This window comes from Mustela putorius, unplaced genomic scaffold, assembly GCF_011764305.1.
Source record: "Mustela putorius furo isolate JIRA1106 unplaced genomic scaffold, ASM1176430v1.1 tig00000174_pilon_pilon_pilon, whole genome shotgun sequence".
Taxonomy (NCBI): domain Eukaryota; kingdom Metazoa; phylum Chordata; class Mammalia; order Carnivora; family Mustelidae; genus Mustela; species Mustela putorius.
Window position 1 is genome coordinate 1,279,397 of NW_025421304.1, and position 21,558 is coordinate 1,300,954.

Below are 21,558 nucleotides of genomic sequence, written 5' to 3' on the forward strand. Positions count from 1 at the left end.
GTGGGACTCGATCCCAGGATGCTGGGATCATGACCTGAGCCGAAGGCAGCTGCTTAACCAACTGAGCCACCCAGGCGTCCCTTGTTTTTGTTTTTAAAGATTTTTTTTATGAGAGAGAAAGAGAGGGAGGGAGATAGTTGAGAGAACATGAATTGGGGGGTGGGGAGAGGAAGAGGGAGAAGCAGACTCCCCAGGATCATGACCTGAGCCAAAGGCAAACACTTAACTGACTGAGCCACCCAGGCACCCCCAGGACATCCTTTTGAATTGCTAATGGACATGTATAATTTGTCTCCAGAAGTCTCTGAAATGGGTCATTAATAACACATTAGTTAAAACTAACCCCAAGGTCTTGTTTTGCCCAAATGCCAACAATTCAGTGACAAAGATTCTTGGACCAAACTTTAGACTCCTGAACCTTCTCGATCTATCTGTGTACTTGTTTATAAACTCAAGATTTAGTAAGAATCCTCAGTTTATCTAGAACCCTCTACCCTTAATACGTGATCACCCCTGATACCTGATCAGGTTCCTCATCCTCCACCATCTCTCAGGTGCTGTGTGATCATGCTGGCCTGCTTTCAGCAGGAATCCTGTTTGGTTGATTTAGCCAGAACACCCTTATCCCTGGTGTTTCCTCTTAGAATTTTTCCCTCCACGGACCCTCACCCTGCTCCATGACTGTGCATCTCAACTTGCCCAGTCTTATATTCAGACGTGGATTTGCAGTCTTGTAGGTTTTTTTTTTTTTTTTAAGAGTTTATTTATTTGACAGAGATCATAAGTAGGCAGAGAGGCAGGCAGAGAGAGAGAGAGAGAGAGAGGGGGAAGCAGGCTCCCTGCCGAGCAGAGAGCCCGATGTGGGGGTCGATCCCAGGACCCTGAGACCATGACCCGAGCCAAAGACAGAAGCTTTAACCCACTGAGCCACCCAGGCGCCCCCATCTTGTAGGTTTTATGAGCAGTGCCTACTCCTTTTCCCCACCTGCATTTTGAGTATTGTCAAACAGATGGTACTTGCATCCTTCCTTCATGCATCCTCAAGAAAGGTTAGAATAGGGCGCCTGGGTGGCTCAGTGGGTTAAGCCGCTGCCTTCGGCTCAGGTCATGATCTCAGGGTCCTGGGATCGAGTCCCGCATCGGGCTCTCTGCTCAGCAGGGAGCCTGCTTCCTTCTCTCTCTCTCTCTGCCTGCCTCTCAGTGTACTTGTGATTTCTCTCTGTCAAATAAATAAATAAAATCTTAAAAAAAAAAAAAAAAAAGAAAGGTTAGAATGGATGTACACAATAATTTACAAACATGGTCCACTCTGCTTCCTCCAATTTGAGGGGGAAACTGGGTTGCCACCCGCTCAAGACCATTATCAATACCATGCCAGGGAGGGTTGGCACAAAAATAAAAATGACACAAAAGATACTAACATTTGACAATGGCTTTTGACTTGCTTGGGCATTTGCTTGTTTGTATAAACCACTGACTAATTTCCAGAGGTACTACAGAGGAAGTTTTTGGCTTTTTTAAGTTTCTGTAAGGGAATGATAGCTTGATGATTCCTAGTTCAACATTTTCAAGATGTCACCCCCGGAACTGTATTTTTCACTTTTACTGTTTCACCAATTTTTATTTTTAAATGAGTAAGGTAGGGGAAGTTTTATAAATTGCTAAAAATTAGACCTTATTAATAATGTAGTTGGGATTTTACTCTCCTAATGAAAAGTGCTTTTGTCTTACCATATACTAGGAGCACAGGAGAATTAAGCAGGAAAGGGATTGTCTGAGTTCAGGCATTATAACAAAATACCATAGACTGGGTGGTTTAAACAACAGACATTTATTTCTTACAGTTCTAGAGGCTGGGAAATCCCAAGATCAAAGTGCTGGCAAATCCTGGTGAAGGTCCAATGCCTGGTGTAGACAGCTGTTTTCTCACTGTGCTGCACTCACATGACCTTTCCTCAGTGTATGCATGGAGAAAGAATCTCTTCTTATAATCTCTATCTTCCACTTCTATATATGGGTACTGTTCCCATCATGAGTGTCCCACCCTCATGACCTAATCTAAATCTAATTACTTCCTAAGAGCCCCATCTCCAAATACCATCACACTAGGGATCAGGGCTTTGAAGTATGAATTCTGAGGGGGCTACAAACGTTTAGTCCATAATATGGACTTTTCTCATTCACGCAACTAGCAAAGTTTTTAAAATATAATATTAAGCAGGGATGGCATTCAAATCCCTTTATTTAGGACCCTCATGCTGAAAGACATGATTACAGTTTGAACAAATGCAAAGGCACACTACAATTTGGGTCAGAAAGCCTTAAAATCCAAATGTCCTTTCTCCCAAAATAAATATATAAATTTAATGCAGTTCCAACTAGAATATCAAAGGGTTTTTGTATTTTGAGAACACACTCTTCAATTATATAGGAAGAAAACTTAGAATAGCCAATAAAACAATGAAAAACGGCAAGGACTTGGTCTGTTACGCAGTATCAAAATACAGTAAGGCTAATGTTAAACCAACTTATTAATATGGTATTAGTATAGAAGTAGAAAAATAGATTAGTGAAACAAGAGAATACAGAAATAGGTCTTGGCATAAATGAAAGTACAAGGCAGTTTCAGTTGAATGAGGAAAAAATCATCTGGATAAAGGATTATATAGCTGAGTTTCAGCTGAATAGAAAAGGATGGAGTTGGTGAGGAATTAAGAACAGGCCTCTCCCACTGACCCATATCTGGAAAGATGACCTTAGATTTGACTTTCTACCAGTTTCCTTGATGAAAACAGCTACTGTAGATTCCTCATTTGTACCTGGTTGGTGGTGGGGAGAACTGTGAATTGGCATGTAGACATCGATAACCTATGGAAATAAGGCATCATAAATCTTGGGAAACCAAGGCAGCAGTTTCACTGTGCTCAAGTGGGTATCAGTCTTACAACTGGGTGTGCTGCATGGGGGCACACCACACGGATGCAGTAGTGGGTTATCATAAGATGTCCTGGATGAGAATGTTAGTGTTCTCCAGCGCTTAGGTGAACCACACCCATTCTGACCTTTTCTCCCCTGAGCCACACGGAGGCCCTGGAAGCTTGTGCTGCTTGCTTGGGCAGTTGCAGTATTGTGAAGGCAGTTATGTTTTTGTTTGTTTGTTTGTTTGTTTTGGTCAGGGCAAGGCTAATAATAAACTGGGTTAAAGCCTGTTCTCTTTGATTGCTGGTTCAAATCCATGATTGCTGCTGGTGGACACCACAAGTTGGTGTCAGAACTGTGTGACTGGCTGCTAAGTAGATGGGTTATTTTAACAAATTGTGCTTGTATAACTGGAAACCCATCCAGAAGAAAATAACAAGGAATCCTCATTTCAAATGACATTAAAAATTAAGTTCTAAATGGATTAATATTTACATATTGAAAAAAGCAAATAATAAACAACTTGCAAGAAAACCTAAGAAATAGACAATCTAGAGGTTAAAGTATCTTCTTAACCAACCCATAAGCTTAGAAAAAATTAATACATATCTGGTTACACAGAAATTTAGAGCATGTTTATGGAAAAATCATTTTTATAACAAAAATTAGACAATTCCTAATGTCTATTAAAGAGCTAACAATATGAAAATTAACAAAGAAGCAAATCTAGGAGCAAGTGGTTACATGAATTTAAGTAGTATGTTACCATCCGTTGCAGGGTTAAAGGAGAGTTGTGTTTTTGAAAATGATAGCATCTATAAAAGTTAAAAAAATAGCCTATGTCCTTTGATCTAACAATGTCTTGCCTGTAACCTATCCCCCAGAAATAAAAACATCTGAAATTTAAGTCTGATTTTGAGAGTATTTACCATAGTGTTGTTTGTGGTGACAAGTAACTACCAAAAAGTTGAATCAACAGGGGAATGTCAGAGTAAATTTAAAGTATACAGTATCACAGATATTACTCATCTTACTCTATGTGATGATCCTAATCATTGTTGCACCCTGGCACTAGCTAACTATAGGCACCAAAAGGTAATCCTAGTTTAGTCTGAACTGAGAGTTCTTAGTTGCTCTGGTGACTTCAAAGCTGTACAAGCTCAAAGGCAATCAAAAACACTTAAGAAATATGAGAGAAATGCTTACTGAGGAATGGAAGAAAATAGAGGCTAATTTAGATTCATGTAGATATACATGTTATTTGGGTATGTTACCCCAGACAAATCAGTTCCCTGGCATTTATAATCTTATCTCAAGACCAACCATCAAAACCACTAACAAGCAGTGTAGTGGTATGGTTCTATTAGCATTTCATTATTTTGAATTTAAAAGAAACTGATATATTTGAAATATGCCTAAGCTTTGAATGTTGGCTACACATTTTTATCACTATTCGAAAAGAGCACTAACAACTTTTTATATGTCAAGCTGTTGTGGAAAGGGACCAAGTAAACAAAAACCCTCAAAAAGATTTGCTTCAAATATAAGAATATTGTTTAGGTCTCAGATCTCCTTTTTTAGCACCATTTTCTGCAAGGAAACAAATGGGGGATTGGTTGAGTATATCTAGCAGAATAGAAAAAAAAAGTGAGGTTAAAACTGAAGGTGAAATGCAAGAGTTGACATTTTACTCAGTGGCATATTTAAAAATTTAAGGGTAACTTGGTTTCCTCATTTTAAAACACCAAATCCTTAATGCCAATTCTGGTTATGTGTACTTTTAAAGTTTCTGATAAATATTTTCAGCAGAAACCAATTCTTAATATCAAGTCTGTGCATGTATTATTAAATGGCATGATCCTTAAATGTGTGTAACTCAACCAACCTGTAGCACATTCATGCTATAATTTTAAGTAGAGATCACACAGATCAGTGATGTCACATGCAAGAGTAAATTTAAATTAAGCTACCATCCCAATTTTAAGAAATGACTTACAGTAAAGATATGATTTTAGAAATATTTCCTATAAAATATTAATATCTATCTGGGATTGGGAGTCTATTATTACATATACTCCATGTACAGCTTTCTTACCTCTATGTTTTTTTATTTTCAGAAATATCACAAAGAAAAGAACACATATATTACCACAACCCAGAGGTAACTAACATTTTGTTATATTTACTTAGAATCTTTTTAATGATAGGTATTTAACCAACTGAGCCACCCAGGCGCCCCTATGATAGACATTTAGATACAAAACTGAAGTATCTAACTACCACGGTTGGTCCCATTTCTTTCCCACTACCATTCTTTCTAGAGGCAATCACCTTTGGGAATTCGAGTGTGTATCTTTCCAATCTATTCTTTAGTTTTACATAAAAATGTTTATCCATAATCAACACTTAATACTAGTGTTTGCTAGTGTTGATTTAATTCAAATTCACAGTTATGATTATATTTATCCCTTCGTTGTTTTAACTCTACATGACTTTTCAGGTCTTTCTCTGTTAATATATTTAAATATACATCACCTGTTATACTTAACTACTAGAGAATATTCTGCTATGTGCCTATAACACATTTTATTTATCCATTTCACAAGCAACAGACATTTGTTTCCAGTTTTTTTGCTAATGTAATTCATGCTTCAACATAAAGATACATGACTCCCTAGACACATGTATTGGTTTCTTGGGGATATGCATGTATACTTGAGAGTATCCTGGAATCTATTTTAGAAATTCCCTCCTACTCCACGAAGGTTTTAAAACATTCTCCTACAAAATTCTTATATTACGAAGTTTTGCTTTTTGCATTTTAGTCTTCGATACTTTTGGATTTCATAATAAATACTTTAAGGTATTACCACAGCAGAGATCTATTATTTTTCCACATGAAGAGTCAGTTACCCTGAGACCATTTTTTGAATCATCCATGATTTAATTTCCCTACCAACCTTGAAAACACCTCTATCAATTAACAATTCCCTATAAACGCATGCATGTTTCTGAATACAATATTCTGTCCCAATCTCTGATTTCTACAAATGAATCAAGAACAAATAATTCTGATTACATATGTAGTGAAACACTTTTAAAATGACAATTTTGTCTCTCAGTGTCAAATCTTTATACCTCTTCATGCATCAGGGAGGCCTTCCAGAACCATGTTGCTTAGCGCTCATGACTGGATCCGTACTTAATGAGATCGCTCCTAAAAGTACATCATTAACAGTGTCTGTTGTGGGAGTTCTGGGAATAGAGGTTTTCATGATATTACAATACTTACTAAAATTGTTAGTATTTAAATTTTGAGTTGTTGAAGTATTTTCCACATTCACGTCGCTTTATTGTAAAACGAATTTTCAGTATACCCTTAAAGTGTGAGTTCTGATGAAAGTTTTCCTAAATTCAAGGCATTCGTAGAGCTTTTAGTGAGTATGAATTCTCTGGTGTCTAATATGATGTGACTTCTGGCTAAAAGCTTTCCCACATTCACTACACTGGTAAGGTTTTTCTCCAGTATGGATTCTCATATGCAGAGCAAGAGTTGAGAACTGAGAGAAGGCTTTCCCACATTCATTGCAACCATAGGGCTTCTCACCTGTATGGCTTCTCATATGAACAGTAAGAGATGAGCTTTGACAGAAGGCTTTCCCGCATATTTTACATTCATAAGGTTTATCACCCGTATGAATTCTCACATGTACAATGAGTGATGTGATTCGAGAGAAGGCTTTTCCACATTTATTACATTCATAAGGTTTCTCTCCTGTATGAATATTGTGATGTTTAATGAGGTATTGCTTCTGCCTAAAGATTGTTCCACATTCATTACATTTATAGGGTTTCTCTCCAATATGAATTTTCTCATGCTCAGTGAGATTTGATTTGCCACTGAAGGCTTTCCCACATTCTTTACATATATAGGGTTTCTCTCCTGTATGACTTCTCTGGTGTCTAATGAGGCTAGACTTCTGAATGAAAGCTTTCCCACACCCTTTGCATTCATATGGTTTCTCTCCAGTATGTATTCTTTGATGGATGATGAGGTTTTCCTTCTGGCTAAAGGCTTTTCCACATTCGTTACATTTAAAGGGTTTCTTTCCACTGTGGATATTCTGATGTTTAATGAGGTATTGCTTCTGGCTAAAGGCTCTTCCACATTGATTACATTCAAATGGTTTCTCTCCCGTATGAATTTTCTCATGCTCAGTGAGATATGATTTGCCACTGAAGGCTTTTCCACATTCCTTACATGCATAGGGTTTGTTTCCAGTATTATTTCTCTGATGTTTAATGAGACCTGGCATCTGAATAGAAGCTTTCCCACATTCATAAAGTTTCTCTCCAGTATGATGTTTCTGGTGAGAAAGGAAGTTTCTTTTCCGGCTGAAGGCTTTTCCACATTTATTACATTTATATGGTTTCTTTCCTGTATGACTTCTCAAATGTAGAGTAAGGGATGAGACTCGAGAGAATACTTTACCACATTCAGTACATTCATGTGATTTTTCTCCAGTATGCATTTTCTTATGCTCTATGAGGTTTTGCTTCAGGCTAAAGGTTTTTCCACATTCATTGCATTCATGAGGTTTCTCTCTACTATGAATCTGATCATGCTGAAGGAGATCTGCTTCAGGCTGAAGGCTTTCCAACATTCTTATCATGCACAGATATTTTTTCCAACAAGAATTCCTCAGTATTTCTTGACATTTGACATAGATAAAACTTTTCCACATTCATCAAATTCATGTGATTTCTCTCCAATATTAATCCTCAGGTGGCTAATGAAGTTGAATTTATGATGAAAGACTTTGCACTGTTTATACTGAGACTAGACAATTACAGATTGGAATGAAATATATAACATCATTGTATTCTTAATCGATCTTTCTTAGATCACTTCTCTTACACTGAAGTATAAACTATGTTCTAAACTTCCTTAAACTGAACCCCATACACAGAGATATAATCTTAAAAAATTAGTGTCTGTGTTTAGAGGAAATACTTTTCTGTTACCCAGGTTTTCTGAATTTCTTCTTAGCTGTATTTCCATGGAGAAGGAGGAAACTTAATTCACATGTCTTCCATGTTGTGTTTATTGACATATATTTCCCAGACCTTTTCTAAAAGGGAATACAAAACAGAACAAACAACAAAAGAATCATTGAAAAGAGCTAATAACATACCATGCCTAGCATGTAGTAAAAATTCAATAAAATAGCTGTTATCATCATCAGTATCACTCTACTTGTGATTTTTTCCCCAGTATTATTAATATAATTTCAGAAATGTGGTATTATAAAATAGACTCATTTCAAACCTAGTCTACCATTATAAAAGAAAGCATAGATACAAATAACATTCATAGATACATGTAGCTTAAACTGCTTTTATTATATAGGATGAAGGGAATTGAAGGGAATGAAGGGAAATGAAAAGAATTATTATTAAAAAAGGATGTGTGATTAAATAAGATTCTGTATCTTTCTGAAACTCCATTAAATAACAGTTAAGAGATGAAGGGCATATGCTCATAAACATTAAGAGGTTGAGGAGATATCAGTGGATGAAAAGTTTTAGGAAATTTTGAAAAGAAAGCAAATAACTGTAAATTAACAGCAGAATCGAATGACTTAAATAGAAAGCCAGCAGAAGGGGCTGACACCTAGAACCAAGGTTATTTGGGACACAGCTGGCAACACAAAGGCTCTGTAACTGGAGAGACTGGGTGAAAATGGAAGGGGAGACTTATAAAAATTATAAAAGCAGCAACTAATGGTATAAATGGGATGCTCCAAATTTAGTGATGACAGGCATAGAAGATCACAGTAACATATTAAAAAGAAGGTAATGAGGGCGCCTGGGTGGCTCAGTGGGTTAAGACGCTGCCTTTGGCTCAGGTCATGATCTCGGGGTCCTGGGATGGAGTCCCGGCATTGGGCTCTCTGCTCAGCAGGGAGCCTGCTTCCCTCTCTCTCTCTCTCTCTGCCTGCCTCTCAGTGTACTTGTGATCTCTCTCTGTCAAATAAATAAATAAAATCTTAAAAAAAAAAAAAAAAAAAAGAAGGTAATGAGTAAAAGTTCATATGCAGACTAGGGCCCCAACCCCTTTCTACTGCTGCTTGTTAGAAGTGCTGGTGGTTGCTGGTGTCAGGCAATGGAGGGGTTCTTTTCTGAAAAAATGAGAAGACCATGAAAACATTTATAGATATTAACATATGGAGTCATATAAAAGAAACATCTAAATATCTGACTGAATGATGCACAGCAAAGCCCACCATTTTATAAGCCCCAACCTTGCACACAGATTACAGTAATATTTCAGGTACCTCATTGTTAAATATTAATATAGCACTAAAGATCACAAAAATTTGATGAAAGCCCTAAGGTGAAAGATAGATCAAAACAAACAGGAAAAAACAAAACAAAACAAACAAACAAACAAAACAAGAAAAGGAACAAAAGAACACATATACAATATTATAATTAGTATTACAGAAAGCTAAAAGGTTGTATAGCACTGACATATTAACTTCTATAAAGAAGTATTTTTTTAAAGATCTTATTTATTTATTTGACAGAGATCACAAGTAGGCAGAGAGGCAGGCAAAGAGAGAGAGAGGGAAGCAGGCTCCCCAGTGAGCAGGGAGCCTGATGCAGGGCTCGATCCTAGGACCCTGAGATCATGACCTGAGCCAAAGGCAGAGGCTTTAACCCACTGAGCCACCCAGGCGCCCCTACAGAAATGCTTTTTGCAAATAAACAATATTATGTTGACCTAAAAAATTCAATAGCTTTGAGGGAAAAAAGTCCAGGAAATCTCCCAGAATCAAAAAAGGAAGAATGCAAAGAACAAAGGGAGAAAGAAATAATGACTGGAAATTTGTGGGTTAGTAGAGGTATTGAGGAGGTTCAACATTTCCTTAAAGGAGTTCCAGAGAAAATACAAAGGAAAATGAATGCAGGAAATTTTCTGGATCCCTGCATGTTAACAATCTGACTATATATATAAATGATGTATTTTAAAAGATTTTATTTTATTTATTTTAGAGAGAAAGAAAAGATGGGGAGGGGCATAGGGAGAAAAGAAACTTAAGCAGACTCCACACTGAATGTAGAGCCCGACAGGGGGCTTGATCTCAGAACCCTGCGATCCCTACCTGAGCTGAAACCAGGAGTTGGACACTTAACCAACTGTACCACCCAGGTGCCCCTAAAGTATTTTATTTTTATGTAATTTCTCCACCCATTGTCAGGCTCAAACTTACAACCCTGAGATCATGAGTGACATGCCCTACCAACTAAGCCAGCCAGTTGCTCCCAAGCTGATATTGTTTTAAAATGGTTAAATCAAAAGTAGGCAAAATAGCTGTATAAAATGTGGGAATAAACACCGGTAGACTCAGTTAAATGAGATCAAAGTGTTGCCTATGTGGGGCAGGAAGGATGGAGCAAATAAAACTATAATCCTATTTCACATTAAAAAAAAAAAATTTATTTATTTAATGTCTACACCCCACGTGGGACTCGAACTCATAATCCTGAGATCAAGAGTTGTACACTGCTCTGACTGAGTCAGCCAGGTACCCCCTATTTCACTTTTAAAGGCCCCAATTCGTTATATCTATAGAGATGTCCTTGACTTGAGCCTTTCAACTTGAACTGACCTATAATTGTACAGTAACTATAGACTTTGCTCTTTTTATCTGGTTGCAATGGAGTTTCACATGGCTAAACAAAGTACACATAGATTTAGTGAAAAAAAGGAAAATAGGCCAGAAAACAGTCATTTTTGCTTTGAAATCTGCTTTACTGCAGTATTTTGATGATTGATACTATCATTTCTAGATACAGAAACTGTTACTGCCATCAATTTCAGTTTTCCTTTCCTTTCCTTTCATTATGCCTGAAATAAGTGGCACCAAAGCTCTTTTGTGAAGAGCTGTTTTCTTGTCCTCCCTTGAAACTTTTTATTTTATAATTGCTTCCTGTCCACTAAGTGGAAATCTTCCATGTGATCCTAATCTGTCTTATCCCTCTCAAAATTTTAGCTTCATTTTTTCTTTTTTTGAAAGATTTTATCTTAAAGATTTTATTTTTAAGCAATCTTTTAGAAATTTATTTATTTATTTATTTGACAGAGAGAGAGAGAGAGAGGGGGGAACGCAAGCAGGAGGAATGGGAGAGGGAGAAGCAGGCTTCCTGCTGAGCAGGGACCCTGATGCACCCAAAGTGGGGCTCAAACTTACAAACCTGAGATCATAGTCCCATGCTCTATGGACTGAGCCAGCCGGTGCCTCTCCTGAATTTCTTATAAACCATTGCAAGAACTGACTCTAGTAGTACATTATCCCTCATATCAATGCTATAATTTACATAATTAGAAAACAAAAGCCCTCAACCTTTATGCCATATGTAAAAACTCACTCAAACTGAAACAAAGACCTCAAATAAGTGTTAAAACTATTCATATACAAAGAAAAAATGGTAGACTTCATCAAAATTAAAAACTAATGCCCTTCAGGGGTGCCTGGGTGGCTCAGTCCTTAAGTGTCTGCCTTCGGCTCAGGTCATGATCCCAGAGTCCCAGGGTCCTGGGATCGAGCCCCAAATAGGGCTCTCTGCTCAGTGGGAAGCCTGCTTTTCCCTCTTCCACTCCCTCTGCTTGTGTTCCCTCTCTCATTGTGTCTCTCTCTGTCAAATAAATAAAAATCTTAAAAACAAACAAACTAATGCCCTTCAAAAACACAGTTAACAAAAAACTCAAAAAGATAAACAATCTAGTTTTTAAAATGGGCAAAAGACTAGAACAGACATTTTACAACATCAGATATATGGATGAAGTATATTAGACGTTCATTTTAACTAGTGATCAGAAATGCCTATTAAAATCCCAGTAAGGGGTGCCAGCAAGGTTTAGTGGGTTAAGTGTCTGCCTTTTGCTCAAGTCATGACCTCAGGATTCTGGGATCAAGTCCCATCTCAGTCTCCCTGATCAGTGGGGAGTCTGCTTGTCACTATGCCCCTACCCCCTGTTCATTCTCCCTCTGTCTCTCTCTCCAATAAATAAATAAAATCTTAAAAAAACAAAAAAACAACTCAGTGAGATCCATTACACACCCACTAATATGGCTAAAGCTAAAAAACTACCAAACCAAGTGTGAGACTGTGAAGCAACTAGAACTCTGAATGATGGGAGTAGTAGGTGGGGATGAAAAATAGTTCAACTACTTAGGAGCACAATCTGAGTGTTTTTTAAAGTTAAATATACACTTACTATTCTATGTACCAATCCCACTCCTAGTCATTTACTTAAGAAAAATTAATATGAATGTTTGCACAAAGACTTAATATGTTCATAACGGCATTATTCATAATAGCCCAAAATGGAAATAATCTAAATGTCTATCAACTGATGGATAGACAAATTATGTCCATACTTATAATAATAGCAATAAAAAGGAATGAAATATTAATCTATACAATATGAAGTAATTTCAAAAAAGTTAAATTAAATGTTAACGATTAAGCAGTACATGACCACATTTATATTGAAATTCTAGAAATAGCAAGCTATTGTACATAAAGCCAATTAGTGATCACCAGGGATTGGGGGGGCATGGTTCAACTGCAAAAGGGTACAAAGAACTGTTGATGAATCTGTTCTGCATGTTTGTTTCGGTGTACGTTTTTTGACTATACAATTACCAAATTTATCAAATAATATACTTTTATGTAAATTAAACCTCAATAAAGCTGAAAATATAAATCCATACTTGAAGCTCTGTAACAATCACTGATTATTTAATAATCATTTTGCTTGTGCTTAAGGACTGCAGATCCAAAGGATAAAATACTGGCCTTTCTCTCAATGAGCTCTAATGTGTGTCTTAAACATGAAGTAGAAATATAAAAGAGTATGTAGTTAGGATCCTGTTGTTCTGGAAGCTATAATATGATATGGGAGTAGAGAGATTAGAGAGACTGGGCTGAAAGTGATAATGATACATTTTATTTTATTTATTATTATTATTTTTTTAAGATTTTATTTATTTATTTGACAGACAGAGATCACAAGTAAGCAGAGAGGCAGGCAGAGAGAGAGAGAGAGAGGAGGAAGCAGGCTCTCTGCGGAGCAGACAACCCGATGTGGGTCTCGATCCCAGGACACTGGGTTCATGACCTGAGCCAAAGGCAGAGGCTTTAACCCACTGAGCCACCCAGGCGTCCCGATAATGATACATTTTAATAAAAAATGAAGTTCAAGGGGAAACCATGGATAGGACTTTGATAGATGGATTACTGCACAATCAAAGACAAAGATACGGGGCGCCTGGGTGGCTCAGTGGGTTAAGGCCTCTGCCTTCGGCTCAGGTCATGATCCCAGAGTCCTGGAATCGAGCCCCACATCGGGCTCTCTGCAGAGAGCCTGCTTCCTCCTCTCTCTCTGCCTGCCTCTCTGCCTACTTGTGATCTCTGTCTGTCAAATAAATAAATAAACAAAATCTTTAAAAAAAAAAAAAAGACAGGGCGCCTGGGTGGCTCAGTGGGTTAAGCCGCTGCCTTCGGCTCAGGTCATGATCTCAGGGTCCTGGGATCGAGTCCCGCATCGGGCTCTCTGCTCAGCAGGGAGCCTGCTTCCTCCTCTCTCTCTGCCTGCCTTTCTGCCTACTTGTGTTCTCTGTCAAATAAATAAATAAAATCTTAAAAAAAAAAAAAAAAAGACAAAGATGCAATTTCATATATATGATGGGAAGGTAAGAAGAATGCGGCTGATCCTGTTTAAAACTAGAATAATAATCGCAATCACCAACTGTGTGGTAAAGAGAGGAGGGAGACTGAAAACATACTAATGTATAAAATACATATAACTCCTTAGCGGGGGCTAAAGAAATGAAGGATGAAGACTAAGAAAGTTACAAATGTAAAGGCAACCAAGAGAATATTATAAAATAATAAAATATAATAAGCTTTCCAAATTTTCAGAAGGAAAGACATTTATATCCAAGACAAGGAAATCAAAGATACTATAGTAAAGGATAAAAAAGATGAGGTCAAATTTAAAATAGAATGCATAATATTAAATATGAGAACCAATACTAACCATATTGTTCCTCTCAATAAATACAACTAAAATAAAAAGAACTATTAAAAAAACTATAGGGGTCCCTGGGTGGCTCAGTGGGTTAAGCCTCTGCCTTTGGCTCAGGTCACGATCCCAGGGTCCTGGGATTGAGCCCCACATCAGGCTCTCTGCTCAGCGGGGAGCCTGCTTCCCCCTCTCTCTGCCTGCCTCTCTGCCTACTTGTGATCGCTCTCGTCAAATAAATAAATAAAATCTTTCAAAGAAAAAAAATCTTCAAAGAAAAAAAAGGGAAAAGAAGACAGGAATAACATCTTGGTAACTAAAACTCCTTGAAGTTTTATAGGGATGACATCAATATACTTCATACATATTGATCAGAATTGAGTTTTTCATACTGTAAATTTTTTTTTTTAAAGATTTTATTTATTTATCAGAGAGAGAGAGGGGGAGAGAGCGAGCACAGGCAGACAGAATGGCAGGCAGAGGCAGAGGGAGAAGCAGGCTCCCTGCCGAGCAAGGAGCCCGATGCGGGACTCGATCCCAGAATGCTGGGATCATGACCTGAGCCGAAGGCAGCCGCTTAACCAACTGAGCCACCCAGGCATCCCAATACTGTAAATTTTTTTTAAAGATTTATTTTAGAGAGCAAAACAGAGCGAGCTAAGGGGGAAAGAAAGAGTGAGAATCTTAAGTTGGCTCTTTACTGAGTGTGGAGCCCAACGCAGGGCTCGAACTCACCACAAGATCAAGATCTGAGCCAACATCAAGAGTCGGACCCTTAACTGACCTAGCCACCCAGGTGCCCCTCATACTGTAAAATTCTGAACTGAACTAAGCAACATCATCTGAAAACTAGGCAAAATGGTTCTTTCAATAGCATTTAACTTGTGGTTTAAAAATATTTTCAAAATAGAAATCAAGATAATCTAATGCTAAGCAAACTACTTTTGTGCTGTTATGTCTGATCTGGGTAGTCGCAGCAGAAATCCTATGGTCTACAAAGCCTTACATATTTACTATCTGGACCTTTACAGAAAAAGTTTATTGACCTCTTGGCCCTATATGATGATTTCTTCCTCCTCCACCTGGCTGTGAACCAGGAATGCACTGTTGATCCTGTTTCAACCACAAGTGAATGATAAAAGAGACAACCTGGAAGAAATCTTGATCCTTAAAGAACCGCAAAGACCAAAGCCACCATGCAGCTCTTCATTACTCACCACCTTAACTGTTATATGACCAGGAAATCAATTCTTACATTCCTTAAAGCAGTACATTTAGGGTTTATTATAGTCACTTAGCTTTACCATGACTGATACACTTTTTAGTTGCATGCTTTACAATATCATGTATCTGCCGATGCCTGGCTCAACTCAAGCATTTGTGGTAGCAGAAAGTAGTCACAGACAATAAAAAAATGAATGGACAAGATGCACCGTAGATGGCCATGTTTCGATATTCACAAAAGCACGTACTAGTATATAGTTTGCCAACCCCTGCTCTAACAGGTCACCATTTCCACAGAACATGTTTTTTTTTTTAAAGATTTTATTTATTTATTTGGCAGACCGAGATCACAAGTGGGCAGAGAAGCAGGCAGAGAGAAAGAGGAGGAAGCAGGCTCCCCACTAAGCAGAGACCCCCAACTTGGGGCTCGATTCCATTATGCTGGGATCATAACCTGAGCTGAAGGCAGAGGCCCCAACCCACTGAGCCACTAAGGCGCCCCTCCACATAATATAGTTAAGAGTTTGCTTGACATTTGTGCATTCTGATATAATATTTTGAAAATATTTAAACACTAGTCTGGACCTCTTCCCTCAACTGATTCACATATCCACTCTCCACTCAAAATCTGCACTTGGATATCTAACAGGGGTCTGTTTTACCCTGCCCCAGACCAAACTCCTGTTCTCCCAAATGAACTCCCTCTAAATTCTTCTCATCTCATTAAATAGCAACCTCATTTTCCCAGTTGCTCAAGCCTTGAACAACTGTCTCCTAGATCACACACCTATTACATCTCCACATCCTGTTGGCTTTATCTTCAAAATATGGTTAGGATCTGGCCATTTCTCATAATCCTCACTCACTAGGACCACCAAAGTGTAAGCCACATCATGCCTTGACTGGACTATTTAACAGGCTCCTCATTGTTCTACTTTTGCCTTCACCTCTTTGTAACTCTTCTCAACACAGCAACAGCTGTTTATTCTTGTCACAGTTAAATCATGTTATTGTTCTGCTTGAAAGCCTCCTTGTATACTCATAAACACATTTAGAAGAATACACAGTTAATAGTGGCTGCTTCTGGGGAACAGAAAAGGAGAAGTAAGGGCCAGGATTGAGAAGACATATCCATTATTTTACTTTTCTATTGAGTATATGTATTGGATTTTTTAAAATTTATTTTTTTTAAAGATTTTATTTATTTGATAGAGATCACAAGTAGGCAGAGAAGCAGGCAGAGAGAGAGGAGGAAGCAGGCTCCCTGATGAGCAGAGAGCCCAATGCAGGGCTCGATTCCAGGACCTTGGGATCATGACCTGAGCAGATGGCAGAGGCTTTAACCTATGGAGCCACCCAGGCGCCCCTGTATTGGATTTTAAAGAGAATATTATTACTTATTTTTAAAAGTAACAGAGAGGTGAATTCATAGGATGTCAGGACAAATTTCTGAGCCTGCTTATATTGTCAAAAAGGAAGAGGGGGAGAAATGTTGTGCTATGATAGCTGGAGGTAGGAAGAGAATAAGAAATAGGATAGGGGAACCTGGGTGGCTCAGTCATTAAGTGTCTGCCTTCGGCACAGGTCATGATCCCAGCGTCCTGGGATCAGGCCCCACATAGGGCTCCCTGCTCAGTGGGAAGCCTGCTTCTCCCTCTCCCACTGCCTCTGCTTGTGTTCCCTCTCTCGCTGTGTCTCTCTTTGTCAAATAAATAAATAAATAAATAAATAAAATCTCTATTTATTTAAATTAAATAAATTAATTTTAAAAAACAAAATAGGATAAGAGGGTAAAATTCAACTCTGAGAAATATAACAATGGAAGTAGGGAGAAATGACAGAAAGTTAAATTTTATTAGAATTTTTTTTTTCTAAGAGAGAAAAAGCAAGCAGGGGATGGGCGGGGAGAGGGAGAGAGAGGAAACTCCCTCCCAGGCAGGCTCCATGTCCAGCATGGAGTCCAATGCTGGTCCTATCCCATGACCCTGAGACCATAACCCGAGCCAAAATCAAGAGTTGGATGATAACCGCCTAAGCTGCCAAGGCATCTGGAGTAAGTTTAATTTTAAAGAAAAGAATCTACATGCTAAGATTTGACAGATACAGATCTTGTAATCCTTGGCAAGATGACTGAATGCTTAAGGGAAGGAGTCTAGATATCTAAAGAGAAGTAAAAAATGAAGAATGTTAGTGAAAGGGAGAACACAACGTGTAAGTTGTAAAATTTATCAAACTGAGACTATAAATGAAGAGGCTGGCATCCAGAAGAGAGGTTAGAGGGGCAACCAGTCCCCTAGAATCTGAGAGAAAAAAAGCACTGATAAGCAAGTGTATCTGGAAATGTTATTTAGATATCTAAAGAATTTCAGCAATTGTTACTCCAAAAGATAAGGGCTGATAAGACAATGGCCTCAAAAAAATTTTCAGAGGTTGCAGGTTGAGTAACTCTAATGAGCCTTTATCCCATTGATACCTGGTGGGTTCTTTCTTACTCACCTGGATAGCACCTCCTTCACATTTCTCTCTCAGACATCCATTGATCTTGTTAAACTGGCACCTTAAACTTCCAACACAGTGACACAGGACTTGGACATTATTGTTGAGGGTCAAAGCAGCATCCCATAATTCAGGTTGAGGCCATAGGACTCCTGGAAGTTTTAAAGGACAAGGCAAGTGCAGTTCCTGTGGATGCACGAGGAAGAGGGCCTGTGAAAAAGAACAAAGTAATAATGACTCTTTGGCTGAGAAGCTGGTGCATACGCATACATGTGTGCACATGGAAAAATAGAGTATTTATACTCTGCATCCCAGGCCAAAGCCATCATGCCATTTAAAGGCCCCACACAGGGGTGCCTGGGTGGCTCATTCGATTAAGCACCAGCCTTCAGCTCAGGTCATGATCTCAGAGTCCTGGAATTGAGTCTACATCGGGCTCCCTGCTCTTTGGGGAGCCTGCTTCTTCCTCTCCCTCTGTCCCTTCCCCCTGCTTGTGTGTGTGTGTGCTCTCTAATAAATAAATAATTTTTTTTTAAAAAGGCTCCACACATTTCAGAAATGGGAAACATCATTTTCAGGGATTTAGGCGATACAGAGAAATTACAAGACTGAGTTGTTAAGAGTTCTACAGAATTACAACCTTAACAGGTATCTTGGAATAGGTACCACTTGTGGCCTTGCTCCTGACTGAATAGTCACAGTTTTGATCATTTTCCCCTATAAAAACACTGTTCTCATAAATCTGAAGTCATCAACCTTAAATGATATGGATAAAATGTAAAGGAAGTTATTCATGTATTCTTCATGATCAGAGCTCTTAAAATTTTTAGCTGCCTAATACTTTACCTAGGTTATATGTTACTCTAGGAGGAATTAAATATTATAAATGCTCTGTAATTACATGGTCCTTCACTGATTCAGCAAACATACATATTTATCATTTATTTTGTGTAAGAAATCTGGGCCTCCAATTTGTAATGGGTTATGACAGACAAGAATCAGACTTACTCAAAAGCTCTTCCCTTACTCAAATATAAAAGGCTTCGAATCTGGCTGGACAGTGTTATGAACTGACAAAACAGATAATACAAAGGGGAACTGGATGGAGGCAGGAGATATCAGTGCTAACATTTTGGGCATAAAGAGTTTGAAGTTCCTGGGCAACATAAAGGTGGAGCTGTCCATTAGTTAATTTGGCTATATGAGTAAGTAGCTCAGGATTTGGCTCAAACAGGAATGGACATTTGTTAGTCACCTAACACGTGAGGCCAAAGCAATGGAATTTTGTTCATAGAGGGCTAATAAATAAATTATATATATATATATATATATATATATATATCTCAAAGTGAGAAAATTAGGAACACTAATAATTAAGGGACAAACAGAAACAAAAGTTGCTAATAGAGCTTTTTTTGAGGGAATGGTTATTCCTTGGTTTTGACTGGAATTATTCAAATGAGTAGTATATTGGAAGTCAAGGAAACATTCAAAAATGAGACAATGCTAAACAACTGAAAAGTAATGGAGTGAACACAGAAACCTCATTTCTCCATTCCAGTTAAAAATGGGAATCTACAAAGAGGCAAGCAAAAATGTGTTTCTAACCCTTGCCCTAGCTGTTCCATTTCCCTCCTCATCAACCTTTTTTATTTTCTGTGTAAACTTCAGAAGTTTTTTTATGCAACTAGAAATACACATTCTTATTCCCACTTAATAAAAAGGTAGTATATTACATATTACCAAAGAGGCACTTAGCTTTCTTCACGAAACAAAATAACCTTGCAGACTTTTAAAATCTAAGATATAACATGTATTTCCATTTGCTCAAGTCGTCTTTTGGGTTTAGTGTTATATGGATTTTATATATTTCTTGTTTATCCCAAGGTGCTTCGTCTGATTTGTTGCTATTGTAAATAAAGTACTGTCTTCATAAATATTACTGATTACTTTTTGTATATACCAAAGATATTATTTGTGCATATTTGAGTTTTTGTACCGTGATACTTTTTCATTTTATTGAAAGTTATGTTAAGTGTGATAGAATACTGAAAGAAAGTGTCGTTCTCGATAGAAGAAAATTTGTTTCATTACATTTACAAAGGCCATTTGGTCTGGGGAAAACCTGGTCAAATTACGAGTCACTGCCATGTCGCTAAGAAACAAAGAGGTCTTAAATCAGTTACTTGTTATCTATGCACCAAAGACAGGATAACATCCTTCACAATTCTGTGCTGTCTACACTACTAGAAACTAGCTCTTAAAGCTCCTCCTTAGTCCAGGGCTTCTCAAAGCTGCCTCAACAAAGTTCCTCCAAAGAATTACGAAAAGTCCATGCACAGGGGGAGTCTAGTAATTCAGTAACAAGTTTTTCGGAAATATTTACTTTAAAAAATTGTTAATCCTGATTTTGTTTCCTACTCCACAATGAGCCTGCCTTTATATAAAAATTGCTTTAAAAATTATTCTCTCTTGATGTCTTAGCTATTTTCCTTTCTTTCAGAAAAATGGATACTCCGGAAAGATACGTCTTTATCATTATTTTAGAAACGAGAAAAGTGAGATTGAGGTTGCTACCCCATAAAGCTCACCATGCCATCCATCCTCACAAACTTGGAACCACACAATTCTCACGCCAGTTATACCCCTACAACCTTCTCCCACCCTCCATAACCCACCCGCGAACTCGCCCCAGTTTCCTCCTGTGCCCCTGCCCCCATCCGCGCAGGCTTTGAACACTGCTCACGTCACAGAAAGCGATTCCTCCCCTTCAGCTACCCCAGCCCTATCGCGGGTTCTAAGAATCCTCCCCGACAGCCTCCCTAACCGCATTCTGAGCCCAGAACCCCAGGCCCCACGCCCAGATCTGCGCCTTGCGAGGCCGAAACCGCACTCACCCGCAGACAAAGACGACTATGGCGAGCCACAAAGTCTGCGCCTGCGCACTCCTTGGGCTGGCTAGCACTCCCAGAGGTCTCCTGGGCTCGGCCGGGCTCAGTACCGGACAGAAACTGTCGGTATTGGCCGGTCCTCCGCTTTTCTGACTACAGACTACATTTCCCATAAGTTCCAGGGGTTCGAGCGCGCTTTTCGCGCTTTTTTTCCTGCGCCAGTTTGTGGGACTGTCTCCCTGAGTCAGAGGACGCAGTTTAATAATCTACGTCTTTTAACTCTACCTTTGGGAGAGGGCAGTGGTGTGCCTTGGGGTTTAATAAACTCAGTCCAAGCATGTCGGGCTCACTCCAAGTAGGAGCCAAGGTGTAAGACCGAAACATTTCCGGGCGCAGTTCAGGGTGGGCGAGGGTCGGGCGGACTCTCCCGCACGACTCAAGCCCGCTACCTTCTCCATAGCTAGTGCGGAGCTTAACTAATTTTCCCAGGAGGCATTGCGCGTCCATCGCTCCTCCCCACAGGGAGGCGGGCGGCTTTGAGCTGAGCGGTATTTAGACGAGAGCTGCGGTCTTTCAGCTGCGCGCTTTGGCCACAAATACGTTGCAGAGGAGGCAGGGGTTGAAAAAAGCCCAGAGCCTGGCGCCGGGACCGAGACTGGGTGTTAAGTAAGTCTGTTAGGGCAGAAGGGGCTGAGGAGGGGCGGTGGTGTAATTTTGTGACTGTCAAGTGATGTGTGTATTGTGCGACTGTGAATGTGTGTGATACCGTGTGTGCGGGGGTGGATTAGCGTATCATAACGCTGTGAGTCCCCGTGGTATGATTGTTCATGTGTGACCGTGTGTAACACTGTGGTTGGGGGTTACCTGTGACTGTGTTCCCTGTAGTGGTTATGCCCTTGTGACTGTGTGACCTGGTATTCCACTTTTTGT

The 21,558-nt window shown here is 38.9% G+C and overlaps 1 protein-coding gene and 1 long non-coding RNA gene across 2 annotated transcripts in view; one reads left to right on the forward strand and one right to left on the reverse strand.

Annotated features, from left to right (window-relative positions):
* The window catches only part of LOC123391031, a 35,317-nt gene extending 19,737 nt beyond the window's left edge, over positions 1–15,580 (forward strand). Inside the window, exons 2-3 of the long non-coding RNA XR_006605672.1 lie at positions 5,037–5,080; positions 15,049–15,580. This is a non-coding gene — a long non-coding RNA (uncharacterized LOC123391031). The remainder of the gene's footprint in view (positions 1–5,036; positions 5,081–15,048) is intronic.
* Positions 1,813–20,747, reverse strand: ZNF260 (zinc finger protein 260). The gene is made up of 3 exons (XM_013062817.2): positions 20,635–20,747; positions 17,738–17,947; positions 1,813–8,051 (listed from the first exon to the last, which is right to left on the reverse strand). The coding sequence occupies exon 3, from the start codon at positions 7,662–7,664 to the stop codon at positions 6,354–6,356; it is 1,311 nt and encodes a 436-aa protein (XP_012918271.1). The 5' UTR covers positions 7,665–8,051; positions 17,738–17,947; positions 20,635–20,747; the 3' UTR covers positions 1,813–6,353.
* Positions 20,748–21,558: the final 811 nt, after the last annotated feature.

Bases quoted from the DNA above. Each gene is read 5' to 3' on its own strand.
- ZNF260 (XM_013062817.2), bottom strand. From the start codon at position 7,664: ATGTGGAAAAGTTTTATCTATGTCAAATGTCAAGAAATACTGAGGAAT.